Source organism: Phalacrocorax carbo, chromosome 12 (genome assembly GCF_963921805.1).
Source record: "Phalacrocorax carbo chromosome 12, bPhaCar2.1, whole genome shotgun sequence".
Taxonomy (NCBI): domain Eukaryota; kingdom Metazoa; phylum Chordata; class Aves; order Suliformes; family Phalacrocoracidae; genus Phalacrocorax; species Phalacrocorax carbo.
This window is the reverse complement of record NC_087524.1, coordinates 874960-888615: the sequence shown is the minus strand read 5'-3', so window position 1 is coordinate 888615 and position 13656 is coordinate 874960. Positions and strand designations below refer to the sequence as shown.

Here is a 13656-nt window from a genome sequence, read left to right as displayed (position 1 = left end):
ATAAAGCCTCTCCTTTTGATGACAGAGGGATGCAGGTGTTGTACTGCAGGCCTGCAGCTACAGAGCTGACTCTTTTTTTATCTTTTTTCCCTTTTCTCCCTTTTTTTTCTTTTTTTTTTTTTTATAGGACCTCAGTGCCTTCTCCAGTAACTCTGCCACTTCAGGCCCTCACTGACAGTTTGCACTTTGTTCACAGTAGCTAGGGGAATGGTGAGGTGGGAGCTGCCTTCCTGTGCTCTTGGAACAGAACAGAGTTCCAAACACTCCTTGGTCAAACTGGAAGCAGGGAAGGAGGTTTTGGTGCTGAAATGAGGAAAATTTCAGTTATTATTTCTAGTTATTAACATGGATAAGTGAAGGAAATGGGGTTAGAAGAAATAAACTAAGGAGGAAATTCAACAGCTTGGTTATCTTCAGCTGTCACACATGCTTTGGTTTGCACACAGCTCCCTGGTTTTGCTCAGACGTTCCCCATCTGCAGCATTAGTGCTGGATGCAGCCTGCGCTCCAGAGCTTGGAGCTGCGATGTGATAAAAGGAATTCGTCTGCTTCCACATCTGCCAGGCACAACATAAAGTAAAAATGTGGGATGTGGGGAAAACTGTAACGAGGCAGGCAGGGAAGAGCAAAATATGAAAAGGTGTCATGCAGAAGATTTCCTTTCAAAGCTTTTCGACTGAAGCAGCCCAGGGATCTGTCTTCCTCAGCTCATTTTTAATTCTACACCCCCTGCATGCAATAGCCAAATGTATTCTGTGGGAGGGGGCCATCTGAACTGTATCTGAGCCTTTGCACAATCCTAATAACATGGCTGTGAACTAGATTGTTATTGCTAGTGCTGCAGTGAGATGGTTTATATCTGAGTTGCTGAGAAGTAGCTCATAGGTGGCTTTTCAGTCCCTCTGCCATTTGCAGCTTCGATACTTCCTTAGTCTGACCTGACCTGTTATACAAAACCAAATGCTAGTGGGGCTCTGGTTTGGAGGAAGGGTGAGGCAGAGCTGAGTAATATTTTAACTGCACTCTGTTCAGCCCCTTCTGTGCTGCATAAGGGGGGGAAATTGAAGATGCCGCCGTAGCCTCAGGCATTCCCTTCTCACTTCCTCCTTGTAACGTCCCCTGGGTTAGTTAGGGATCTCACTGATCAGCAATCACAGCAAAACTGTCACCCTATCAAGGAGAAAGGGAACAGCTAAAATGGCTTCACTGTTAAATGCAGGTAAATAACTGCATTGAGACGCAGGCGTGACTTTCATCTCTCTTGCAGGCCATCAGAGATGCACCCTCTTTTCTGCCAAAACACGTGTTTGGCCTTGGTTTGTTTTCATTGAGTTGCTTTAATCCTCTTATAGCTCTGTGTTGGGAGTCCTTGTATGTGCAGACTCCAGTTGTGCTGGTGAACGTGCGGTGTGTGTTGCTTCTACCCAAGATGGGAAGTGCACGGAAACCGAAACTCAGAATCTGAGACTGGAGAGGACAACTGCATGCAGCCAGGTCGCTGGACACTCGAGAATATGCTTAGGGGGAGAGTGGGAATGAAGTGTGTTTTTGTTGAACATTACAGCTCAAGGACCAAACAGATAATAAAATTGCTGGTAAAAAGTAAACGGCCTGGCCACCTGTAGGGACATCAACAAAGCTCAGCTGGCAGCTGGCTGGCCCGGGGAGCGTGTTTGCTCTTTGTACAGCATGCCTCGCAAAACCTGCCACAGCAGATGGCTCTGGCTGGCCCTTTTGTTGACTGAGAGACTTGAGTACTGGATAAACTGAAGATGCTGATTCCTCCTCTCTCTGCCTCCCAAGGGTAAGCTACTCTGGTTTGGACTGAGATGCAACGACTAGAAAGAAACATATGGTGTTATCAAAGCTGTCTAGGTTTTTATTTTTAAATACAAACGGGTTTTGGATGGGTTTTGACAAGTACTTCTCCCTGCAGGGACCTTGCTTCTACTGAAATAAGCACGAGATCGCGAACATAGTATCTGGAAAAGGCTTCATATAAATGTAGCTCACTAAAATAGGCTCAGGGAAGGTAGATTGTGTAAGACCACAAGCAGAAAAGCCTTTTAGTATAGGTACGATGGTCAGTGGCAAACACGGAAATCCGTTCTCACATCATTCCTACAAAGCATAGGTGGAGCAGCTCCTGTGCTCAGCTTGTGGCCTTCACTGCCTGTCTATTTGTTGGCGCGTGCAATATTTGTGAAGATGATGTAGTCCTCCCCACCTTTTTTTTTTTTATAAACATTATGCCTGAGATGCTCTGAAAATTGTTTCTGTATTTGTTCGGTTTAAAAATCAACGAAGGCTGAATACCGTGAGCTTTTTGGCTTGGTCGTTTTCTTTGGTTTGGGGTTTTTCTTTACTTAGGACTTGGAGCTTGAGGGAGTCGCAAGCTCACGCACAGGCCTGCAGGCTTTCTCTCGGCGGGGACCGACAGGAACCCGGCCGGCTGGGCGCGGCGGTGCCGCCCCGCGGTCCCCCCGCCGCCGGGCGCGGCGTTCGCACCTCTCGGGGCTCCTTCCGCTTCCACGAGCGCTGCGGAGAACAGGACCGCTCGTTTCCGCGGCCGCCGGCCGCGCTGTTCGCCAGTAATTTTAGATTATTTCGCTGACCAATACGATATCATTTTAGCAGCTACAATAATGCAATCTATTTAACACTGGCGGATTCCCCACCACCCTGGTGCCGCAGTCCCGCAAAGGCCCGCGGTGCCCAGGTGGGCCGGGCCCCCGCCGCCCCGATCGTCCCGCCCCGGCCTGGCCTTCGGCTCCCGCCGGCCGCCGTAGGCGCCGCGCTTCCGGCGTGCGGCCGGATGACGTGGCCGGGCGGAGCGGAAGTGGCGTCGCAGGTCGGCGTTGGCGGCGGGGCGCGGGCCGGCTCCGCGGCGGGGAGGCCCAGGCCCGAGATGGCGGTGCCCGGGCTGCAGCTCCGCGCGGCCGCCGCGCTCCCGCTCCCCCTCCTCCTCCTCCTCCTCCTCCTCCTGGGCCTGCCGCTGTGCGCCCGCGCCGACGAGCACGAGCACACGGTGAGGCGGGGCCCGGCCTCCCCCGGGGGCGCGGCGGCGATCGGGCCGAAGTCCCGGCCTCCCCCTGCGGGCAGCGCGGTGCGGGGGGCCGGGGCGGCGGCGCTTGGCAGCAGGTGGGCGGCTCCCGCCCCGCGGGGCTCCCTCCCCGTCCGGGCTGTTGTGGTCGCAGCGGCCGAGTTTGAGCGGGATCGGCTTCCGTTTGGGGGGAGCGGGACGCCGGGGCGCGCGGGGAAGGCCCGCCGCAGCTGTCGGGCCCGGTCGGACTCCCTGTGCCTGCTGCTGGCGCGGCGGCCGCGGGGCCGGCGGCGGCGGCCGCAGCCCCGGGCTGGGCCCTGCCGTTCCCGGAGCAGATAAAGGCCTGGCAGGTGTGTGGCTGTGTTTGAGGAGCGCTGTCTGACGTGCGCGCTGCGGGAACGGGCGTTTCTTCCGGGAGGGTGTTTGCATTTCTGCAGAACAAAAGCACGCGCCGGAGCGCGGTCCCGCCGTGCCCGCGCGCCTCCGCGGCGGGAGAGGTGTCCTGGGCCGAGGCTGAGGAGCAGGAGCGGCGCGGGGGCTCTCGGGCTTGGAGCGCCCCAAGTAGAGCGGGTGCGTGAAGTACCGCTGACCCGGGCGCTCGCCTGTTGGCGTGAGGGCAGCTCGCTGAAGTGTTTGCAATCTCACCCAAAAAGAACACCGAGGCAGTAAGTGCCCGTGCTTCATCAGCCTCCGATTTTGTATCGGAGCGTTGTTTCTCGTGGCTTTTGGGGTGGGCGGGAGGGTGGAAGTCTAAGCTGAGATGTGATTTCGGAGTGAGGCTTTCCTGAAAACCGTCGTTGTTTCCTCACAAGTGGAGTGGGTCAGTGTGGATGCGAGTAAACGCCCTGCCTGCCTGCCTGCCTGTCTGTCTGTCTGAACTTTTGTGCTCCTGAGCAGCAGGGCTGGTGAACACTCGCTCAGTTTCTTAACGCAGCTTTCTCTGGGTGCGGTATCATAAGCTTCATAAGTGTTTTTAATGAAACAGTTACATAGTGTGGATAGCTTTTGTATAAGCAGTAGTTAATTAGTTGCCTAATGCCATGCATTTACGAGACTTAAACTGTTTAGGATTGTTTTTATTTTTAAAAAGCTAACGGGATTTATCAGTGCTGCAGTTAGTGACAGAAAAGTTAATGTTGAGTACTTTCAAGGAGTAGATATGCTTTCAACTAGCTTAGGTCTGAGTTTCGTTGCTGATCCTGTATTTCAGGGTGAGGTCTCTTCTGGGGTGGGATGGTTTTCAGCAGAGCACTTTGTTTTAAAGCCTGTTTGACTTGAGGGGTTTCTAATTATTCATTTAATATTGGTAGTCTTCTGTGGAAAAAAGTATTTCATAAAACTGTCATTGAATTTATTGATTTTTGAGTTGTCCTTTCAAAAGTGAATTCTTCTGATGGTTTTTAGGTCTTCTGAATGATTACCTAAACAATTACGAATGGAAATCACAAAATCCTTATGAAGGCTTGTCACTTTTTAATCTAAATTACTCACCTCTTCAAAATTATAACTCTGTCTCTGGGTTTAGTATTCTAGTTCATGTGATGTCCAGTTTAGTAACATCACGTGGTAGGTTAGGAATAGTTGCTGTAGGAAGACAGTTACCTTTTTCTGGAAGGCTGTTGCTTTGCTTAGGTATTTTGATGCTTTAATATTGTACAGGAGATGGGAGCGGAAGCATTATTAGTATGAATGAGCCACAAACAGGGTTTTGTAGTAATACACTATTTTTGAGATTAAGAACCTGAAGGAAATGCTTCCTAAATATTGTATTTCAATGAATTTCAGTTTTGAATATGGTTGCAGTTGGAGGATTAACCTTTCTATAACCAAAGTGCTTTATTACACTTTGGAGGCTCTGCTCGCTTTTGGGAAAGTGGAGGGGAAATAGTGGTACACTGATTCAGGACCTGGTAACTTCAAAATGTAAATTTTCACTAACTTTGAGACTTGAGCCCTGTTGGTAGGAATGCATACCATTATGCACTGCTGTTTCCTTATTAACACTTCACTGTGCAACTTCTTGTGCCCAAGCGCTTGGTCGTATCTGGGTGAGGGTGTGTCTTTACCTCTTGTCGCAGTTTGCTTTTAAATACTGAAGCACAGGGCCTTATCTCTATTGAGTGCCGAATGTTTACAAGTGCTGACTTGGGTGTCTAATGCTCTGTGGTAGCAGGTTAATTTTTTGATACCTTTACTGCTGCTATAATACGTAGTAATGTACAATATCCATAAAATAATACATGTGTGCTATAATATGTGGGTCTGTGTTAATTTGAGTCTTAATGTTTTATGTGTGTCCTTTTATTTTATAACTCTAGGACTGCGTAAGCAAATATAAAAGGTAATTGTGAGACGACTCTGCAGGAAGCTCTAGGACTATAAGTATCAGTGTTTCTGGAGATGCTGGGTGTGGATTACTTCATTTGATCAACAGTTAAATCCTTACATTTTTATTAATCTTTGAAAATGGTGTCCGCATTTCTTTAGCAGAAGAGTAGTATAAATACAATTACGAGATAAAGACTTGCATATTTAAAATCAGTAGTAAGTGAAGAGAAACTGGGAGTTGATGTAGCATTTAGAATCTTCATTATCAAAAGGCAGTGCAGCAGCGTAACTTCAGACCACAAGAGAACAATTTATCAGAAACTAACTGAAAACTTGTCTGCTGATTCTTTGACTTATTTGCATGCTTCTGAGTGTGTCGCATACCTGCCTTTCACCTGTGTTCTGATAATTGCACCATTTTTTGACAGTTGGCCTCTTAGTTGAGGAAGCAATAGTATAGATGAGATACTGTTGGCCTCATCGCAATATATGCTGATCCTGCAGAAGCAGGGTTGGTGGATTCCTGCCTGGCCTTTGCTTTCACAACTTGTGTTGCTAGACTTGTTGGAGTTGATGGTAAAATAGATGAACCATAAAACTGTTCTGAAATACCCTGGGGTTTTCATTGTGGGGGAATGGTTTAGGGAGTATGTAGCGTTTTAATTTTACTGTTGCTTCAATTTAATTATCAGTGCTCTGTAAGCATGGAAATGACATGACAAACATTGAAAAAATAAACAAAACCCAGCCTATAGTGCATAGCAAAATTCCTAGTTTATAATGATTGAGAGAAGCGTTTTTGTTCCACTTCTAACCCGATGAAGTATGTTAAAGCCCTGAGACTGTAAAGCTTAAAATTCATACATAAAATTATGGAATTTGTACAGTATCTTTAAATTATCTTTTGGAGAAACACTCTAGAAAACATTTCAGTGCATGTAAAGCACCTCTTTGCGCACAAAGTTGTGTGCGGAGAAGTAGCCTGATTCCTTTTTTACGTTCTCGTGGTTCCATTTTGAAGAGGTGAAATAAATGTCATGGAAGCAGGACATGGTGTACCTGAGCAACCTTGTGCATTGAGGAAGTGTAACAGTGAAAAGACTGCTTGTACAGTGCTTCAGACTGTGCTGCCAGTACAGTTGCAGCCATGTTTTGGTGAGGCCTAAAATTCAGAGAAAAATGACGAACTGTTCTATCAGAAGGAGAGCATGAGGCTGAAATCCACAATTTAATAGACTCTGGATGTGAGCCACAAAAACTGTACATTATCACAGTGCTTGATAGAACATCTTTAAGATACTGGGGACTAGAAGCCTGGGATATTACTCGCCTTACTTGCTGCCTTTCTTATTTCTTGTCCTGCTTCTGCAGCTTTGCTCTGCCAGTAACAGATAATGTTGATCCCCCTTTCCCCTGAAATATGTGCTGGTGTTTAAGGAGCTGCGCTCTGGAAAGCCTCACTCCAAACTTTAACTTGAGAAGAGCAGTAAAATTGCATACTTACTGAAAGAAACTATTTTGGTTTGAATTTATTTAGCGGAATCATCACATAAGAGCTAGTAGTTGGAATCCTCTCTGAGCCTCCATCATTCTTTTTGTAAAGTATTTTTCATGGTTTACAAAGAATATCAACAACCTGCCAGTCTCATATCCTTTTCTGCAGCCTTTCGTATACTGGCTTAATCTAACCTTAATTTTTTAATGGAATAAATAGTTTATTTTTAGGGCTACCATGCTAATTTCTAGGGTTGTGCAAAGAGAACGTTAAGCTGTGTTCCACATCACGAATGCCCTATTGGAAAGAAAGATGCATGTACTGTGCTGAAGATAGTATTGCCATGCTTGGGTAGGTTTTAAACCATACAGATGTATGGAAGTTTCATTTGTGTTAAGCCTCAAAGGGGCACACAGACCTGAGTTTTCAGAGCCGTATTGCCATGAAAGAAGTTCACGCTTGGCCAGGTGAAACTGCGCAAGCTTCCCTGCAGAATATTAAACTGGCGTAGACTAGAATGGTAGCGTTGCCTTGTTGCCAGCATGGACGGGTTTAACGTGATTTTAAGCTGGCATGTGCACAGCATCTCTGTAGCCCAGTGCTCTGAACAGGCAGCGTGACCATGTTGTGCTGCTTTGGAACAGACATCCCCAGCCGTGATGAGGGATGTAGCTGTTACGTGGTTGCACGTGAGGTGCAGACCGGTCCTCCACCACCTGGGTGGCAACTACGGGAAAGAGTTTCTGAAGGTTTGCCTCCCGTTAGTCAGATTGTACCAGCATGTGTCAGGCGGCTTGGGCTGATGCGGAGACTTGTTCAGGCTGCCACTGGCTTTTTGCACAGTTGAAACACGTCATTATATACTCCATAGAGTTACTGAAATTACTGAGCCGATGTTAAGCTTAGTGCACAAAAAGATGCAAAGCGAAGCTTGCTACGCTTACAGAATGAGTACTATGGTTGTCATAAATGATACAAAGTAAAAGGTATTTAAAATTGTGTTTTGCAGTCTTCTCTCATATTTGGAAGTAGTGAACTCTGAATTCTGGCACCATTACTAAGTTGTCAAATGGTTGTGCCTGTGAATTCCATTAGGATCTCTGAGGTATAGGCAGTATATTGTCCCTTCGTATGGTATCCGTTGCTGAGGTATATAGAGATGGCAGCACCTTATTTGCTGACCTTTTATGCCTTGGCAGTAGCTGTTTTTTTTATAATAGGACACTGGTGTCCGTCTTCTGACATGTGAAAAGCTGCCCTTCCACCATCTAATTGAGTGCAAATGAGTCAGGAAAGAGAATGAAGAACCAAAAACAAGTTCTGAAAGAGCAGTGCTTCAGTACAGCAAAATAAGTCCTTCATGTTAGGAAGGTGTTTGGCACTTGTTTTCGTAAGGGATAAAGATAAAATTGCATTGATGTGTAAGTGTAACTCTAGATGTTAGATTTATGTCACTCAAATTATCTGTAGTCTGCTCTGCAAGTCATTAATTTTAATTCAAATTATTTTACAACTTCGCATGTTACTTCATTACTGCTTGCCCCTGTTGCAAGCCTCGGTAGTTTAGATACAGCTGTAATTTTGTTTCTTTTCTAGAAGTCCTATAGCAGTGACGGGTCAAATAGTAATTCAGGACCCTTATATGTGGAATGAGAGCAAGAAATTTTGATTTAGGTCTCTTACGATGACAGCTATTCTTGGTGAATTTAACTCGTTGGACGTGTGACACGGATATTCTTGCATGTTGTAGCCAACTTCCTCTTTTCTTTGTTCCGTACCTGTATCGATAGGGGAGTTCTTCATACATTTTTCATGTTTTCTGGGATCTGTCAGAATCTCAGTGAGTCAAAATATTTTGCTTGCTGGTAAAGTAACAGAAGATAAGGAAACTATCAAACTTATAGACTCACAGTTGGTTATACAAGTTTTATGTTCCTGTATAACAATTTTTGAAAGAGACCACTGGACTGTTCGTATCCTGTCTCATTCCCTGTGGGTTTTGACTGAGTTACTGCTGACTTGCCTGCTAAGGTTAACAGAAGGCAATAGAGTTTTGATTTGCTCTGTTGCATTCAAAGCTCGAAGGGTACAGTTGAACAGTTGCTCATCAGCCAATACCGGAACAGTAAAACCAAGAATTCAGGGTTCCTCTGTGTTGTCGTTTTGTCCGGCGGGTCTAAGGCTGACAGTTCCTGATGAAATGAGAATAGTTTCTTCAGTATGTTCTTTCTGCGGAGAAGGAAACTGGTGCTATAGAGCTTTGATATTGTGAAGGCAATGATGAAAACAAAACAAAACCCAAACCACCACAGACTTTAACTCTGAGTTCTTGCCACCAAAGCACCCTACCACTAGGGTAAGATCATAAGGATGAGATATGTCATGACAGCAAGACGTATTTAAATGTGAAAGCTCATCTCTGTAACTGCGAATAAGCAAAACCCAGCAAATGTTGGGAGAAGAAAATCTGTTTGAGTTGCTACTAGACACCACCATCATCCCCAAATTCAGGCCGAAGTTGCTTAGGCTGGGTTTCTTACTACAGTCCCCCTAATTTGGAGGGCACTGGTGGACTACAAATAGCTGCCACTAGGGGCTTGCTGCTTGTGAGCGAGGTGTAGCCTGGGATGCCTGAGGTACTGTGCTCATTTATGTAGCAGCCGTGAACAGCTTTCTGTTGTGCTCTTCTGGGATGGCTCTGAGAAAGGAGGAAGTAACAAACGTAGACTGACTTCTTTGCTTATGTTTGGTTTGGACCTTTTTCTCTCCAGAGCAGACTGATGGCTTCTTGGGGTCAGTGTGGGTAAACCTTCTAGGCCCTGAAGGAAGGGTAAGCATCGTGTGGATAAGAGAAAAGCAAAGACCAAATTAGTTATTGTAGTTGTTGTAATTACAATGTAGTTATATTATTAGATCAGAAAATGTAACAAGATTTTAAATAATATGTTCTTAAGAGGTTGGTTTCTGTCGCTTGAAGGTTTTGTGGTATAGTTCCAAAAATGCAGAGGTCTCAGCTCCATATGAAGCGGGTTAGAAACAAGAAGCTAAGTAAAGCAGTGGTCAATGCTTGCTTTATTCGGGTGCTGTCAAAGAGGAATTCACAGACCTAAGGATGTTGTCATATTCTATTACTGAAGGTTGTAGGGAGGCACAGCTCGGTTCATGTGTAAGCTGTTGCATTGCCAGGAATCATGCTAAACTGGGCATTTGACAAGTTAAGCCCATTTTGAGAAAGGGCTGGAAATATGTTCTGCAGCTGTTGGAGGAAGAAACAGATGATGTGCCAGGCACAACAGACTAGAAAGAGATATGGAGCAACTTGTCCCTTGCTACATTGGCAAGAGCTAGAGGCAGTGTCGTAGTGCACATCCTCCACTGTGTGCTTCTGCTGCTGAGGGGGCTGGAACTGTAATCTATCTATCTTTCTTTCTTTCTTTCTTCCTTCCTTTCTTCTTTCTCAACTTTCTTTGAAGTTGGCCAACACCTGCTGCACTGGTATAACCTTTCTTGTTGGTGGCAGAGAGGAGAGCGTATACTTTCTCTTGCTGTGTTGTTTACTCTTTCTTTCCCGTCATGGACATTCTTTACCTGTTAGAACTATTCTGAAGTACGTGCTCTGCAAACAGGTGGATTTGTGAAATTGGTAGGTGTTTGGTCTCTGCTGCAGCTCAGAATGAAATTAGTAAGATATTTTAAGTTTCTTGTTGGAGGCGGCTCATAAAAGAAGCTGGAATGACCCTTGTGTGTCTCTGTAAACAAAAAATATGAGGCTTGTAATTGTGATGACATGTTAGTATAAAGGGATTAAATTATTTTCCAAACCATGTTTGTTTAAGTCCTTGAGTTTAACTTTTAAACACCTCAGCTGAAGAATTTATCGCATTCCACATGTAGCTAATTATTTTTGAGTTAACCTGTCAGTTATTCAGAATGAATGGAGTTGAAGAACCTTTGTTTGTTAAAAAGGGAGATGCAGAGCTGTATTCAGCGTTTCATCTGTGCTTTGTGAAATAGTTCAGCTAATTAACATTTAACTTTCTTTTCCTTTCCACTGTTTTCTGTGCTTGTGTATTGGTCTTAAAATGGTACTTTATTCTTCTATACTTAAAAAATCAGGATCTATATGGTGGTTGTGACTGCAGGTGTTTACAGTTACAAACAAGTAGGGTTTTCTCCTGCCTTAGAAGTTAAATAGCTCCTAATCTGTTGGAATTGTAGTAGGTGAAGGAGTTGTGTTGGGTGAGAGGCTTTGTGTTGTAACCAGCAAACCCGATACCTCATCCAGATGTGTTCAGATATAGCACAAATAAAGATTCCAAATAACTCTAATTCTCCTGAATTCTTGCAGTATTTGAATATTGATAGATGAATGGCTTTAAGGACTTTTTGTTATTGAAAAGTTATAAGGGGTTGAAAAAAATTTCTGGCTCCTGGCCAAGGAACAAGTTTTACTGGCTAAGAGTCACTGTGGAACGTGAAGGGTGGATGTTCCTGCACAGAATTTCATGGCAGCCACCAGGCTCCTTGCTGTTCTGTTTTTTTTCACTGTGAGAATGTTGGAAACACATCAAAATGCAGTCCTCCTGTCTTTTTTGTCTCTTGGCTAATGTTAGTATGCCACAGTTTTAGTGCTTCCTGTGAGGCACTGTGCTCTTCCGGCATCTTCAAATGTGATTTATACCATTATAGAAATGAAAAGGAGTTGTGTTTTAGGAAAATATAGCATATCTGTCACCTTGGGTAGATTGCCTGATTTATACGCTAAGGTCTTGTGTATCAAGATACACAAGTCTGATACTTCCTTTCTCAGTGGAGGTAAGCAGAATTTTGCTTTTAACTGATGGGTGTTTCTACAAAATTTGTAAAAACTTATTTATTTTTGAGACTTTTGCTTTTCTCCATTTCTGCTCTCTGCATCTTCTGCTTCTCTATTAAATTAGTATGAATCCCCATCTTCTCAAACTTCAGTGATAGGCTCTAAGAAACTGTATGATCAAGTAAGCCTTTTTTTTTTTTTTTAGGAAAGCAGGCTGAAAATCTTGTCCTAGAATCCCTGCCACCCAAAAGACAAAAATACCTGACTGTCTTTAAATGTAACTGTTGCCTGTGATTGAACATTCCTGCCTTGCTAGTTAATATGAATGAGACAGTTTCTTGAATATTTTTATTCTGCTGGGCTTCTCATCTAACTCATAACTTTATCTTTCAGTACCAAGATAAAGAGGAAGTTGTTTTATGGATGAATACAGTAGGACCCTATCACAATCGCCAAGAAACATACAAATACTTCTCTCTTCCTTTCTGTGTGGGATCAAAAAAAAGCATCAGCCACTACCACGAAACCCTAGGAGAAGCACTTCAAGGAGTTGAATTGGAATTTAGTGGTCTTGACATCAAATTTAAAGGTAAGCAATTAAAAGTGCATGTAATTACTTAACACCCCCCCCCCCCCCCCAAAATCCTTAAAAGTTGATTTTTTTTTTTTTTAGATTAGAAGAACTGAAAGTTTGCTGCTGCTAGCAGCTGAGTGTATTTCGTATTATTACTTGAAATGCCCTGCAAGGTTGCCTACTACCATTGGCTTTTCAGTTTACAGTAAAGTTTTCACCTGTGTGCCCTGTAAGGAAGATGCTTGCAGCAGATACATGCTTCTGAAGTAACTCATTACATTTTATAAAGTAAAACTAAGCTTTCTGCCTATGAATGATTAAAAGTGTATTTACTGAAATTAATACTCTGGAATTATCAGTTCTGAAGATGTAATCTTTTCCTACGATGTTGAATACTTGCAGACTCTCTGCAGCTGGAAAGGAGTAGCAAGGGCGCAGCGTCTCCAAGTTCTACCTTAACCCAAAGTTAATTATTGTATCCTTTGGGTTACTGCCTAGTTTAAAATACCTTTGACAAATATGTCTAGATTATTGGCTCTAACTCGTCATGTGGCAGTTGGGATAGAGCTGGTCTTGGGTTTTTTATGTTGTTTCCTGCTCTCTCCCTCTTTCTGTACTGTTCCAGATGTGACAATAAACTTCTTTTGCAATTACATTTCTTGGTGTTAGGGGCTGAGTCTGCTATTGCATAATTTCTCTGTGTATGTTCTTTGGTACCCAGAGTCCTTTCAGATACCTGTAACTGATACTTGCAGAGCTTCAAATAATAACAGATTCTTTTTGTCGGTATTGAATTTTAACATTTATATATTTAATCCAGTTTCTGTGTGTTGTTGTTTTTTTTTCCCCTTGAGGGCTACACTTCATTGCATCACCAGTGCTTAACTGGATGGGGAACTTAAGCATGGTATCTCTTGTCTGAGCATTTGCAATCAGATGGGACTTAGTTTCTGTAAGTTACAAAAGTTTTATCCAAAACTGGACACCTGCAAGACAAGAGACTTGATTGTGTTTTTGTTGTAAGTAGGGTAAGTGGAGTAAACGATTAAAAGTTTGTTAAAACCAGAAATTACTCTTAAATTTTTAAGTTGCATAAGGGGTAGTGTCCCTGCATTGAAGGAATTCGGAGTTGAATCTTTCTTTTAAGAAGGGAACCGTACCTGCACAGACACTGGAAAACAGTCCCATTACTGGTTTGCAAGACTTGTAGCCTGCTAAAACTTTTGTTCAATATGGGGGAAATAGTTTTCCTCTCGAACCGCATAGCGAGTGATCAGAAACAGAATGGAAAGAACAGAGAAGGCAAATAGCAGCAATTCAGCATGGCTGTGGAGATTAAGTAAAACTTCTCTTGTTAGAATATGATCAATATTTATTTTTATGGCCAATTACATCTGTAA

At 43.9% G+C, this 13656-nt stretch overlaps 1 protein-coding gene across 1 annotated transcript in view; it reads left to right on the top strand.

Moving 5' to 3' along the window:
* Window positions 1–2800: 2800 nt before the first annotated feature.
* The window catches only part of TM9SF3 (transmembrane 9 superfamily member 3), a 52758-nt gene continuing 41902 nt past the window's right edge, over window positions 2801–13656 (top strand). The window contains exons 1-2 of the mRNA XM_064463657.1: window positions 2801–3028; window positions 12076–12271. Coding sequence (XP_064319727.1) covers window positions 2816–3028; window positions 12076–12271 — 409 coding nt within the window. The 5' untranslated portion in view covers window positions 2801–2815. The remainder of the gene's footprint in view (window positions 3029–12075; window positions 12272–13656) is intronic.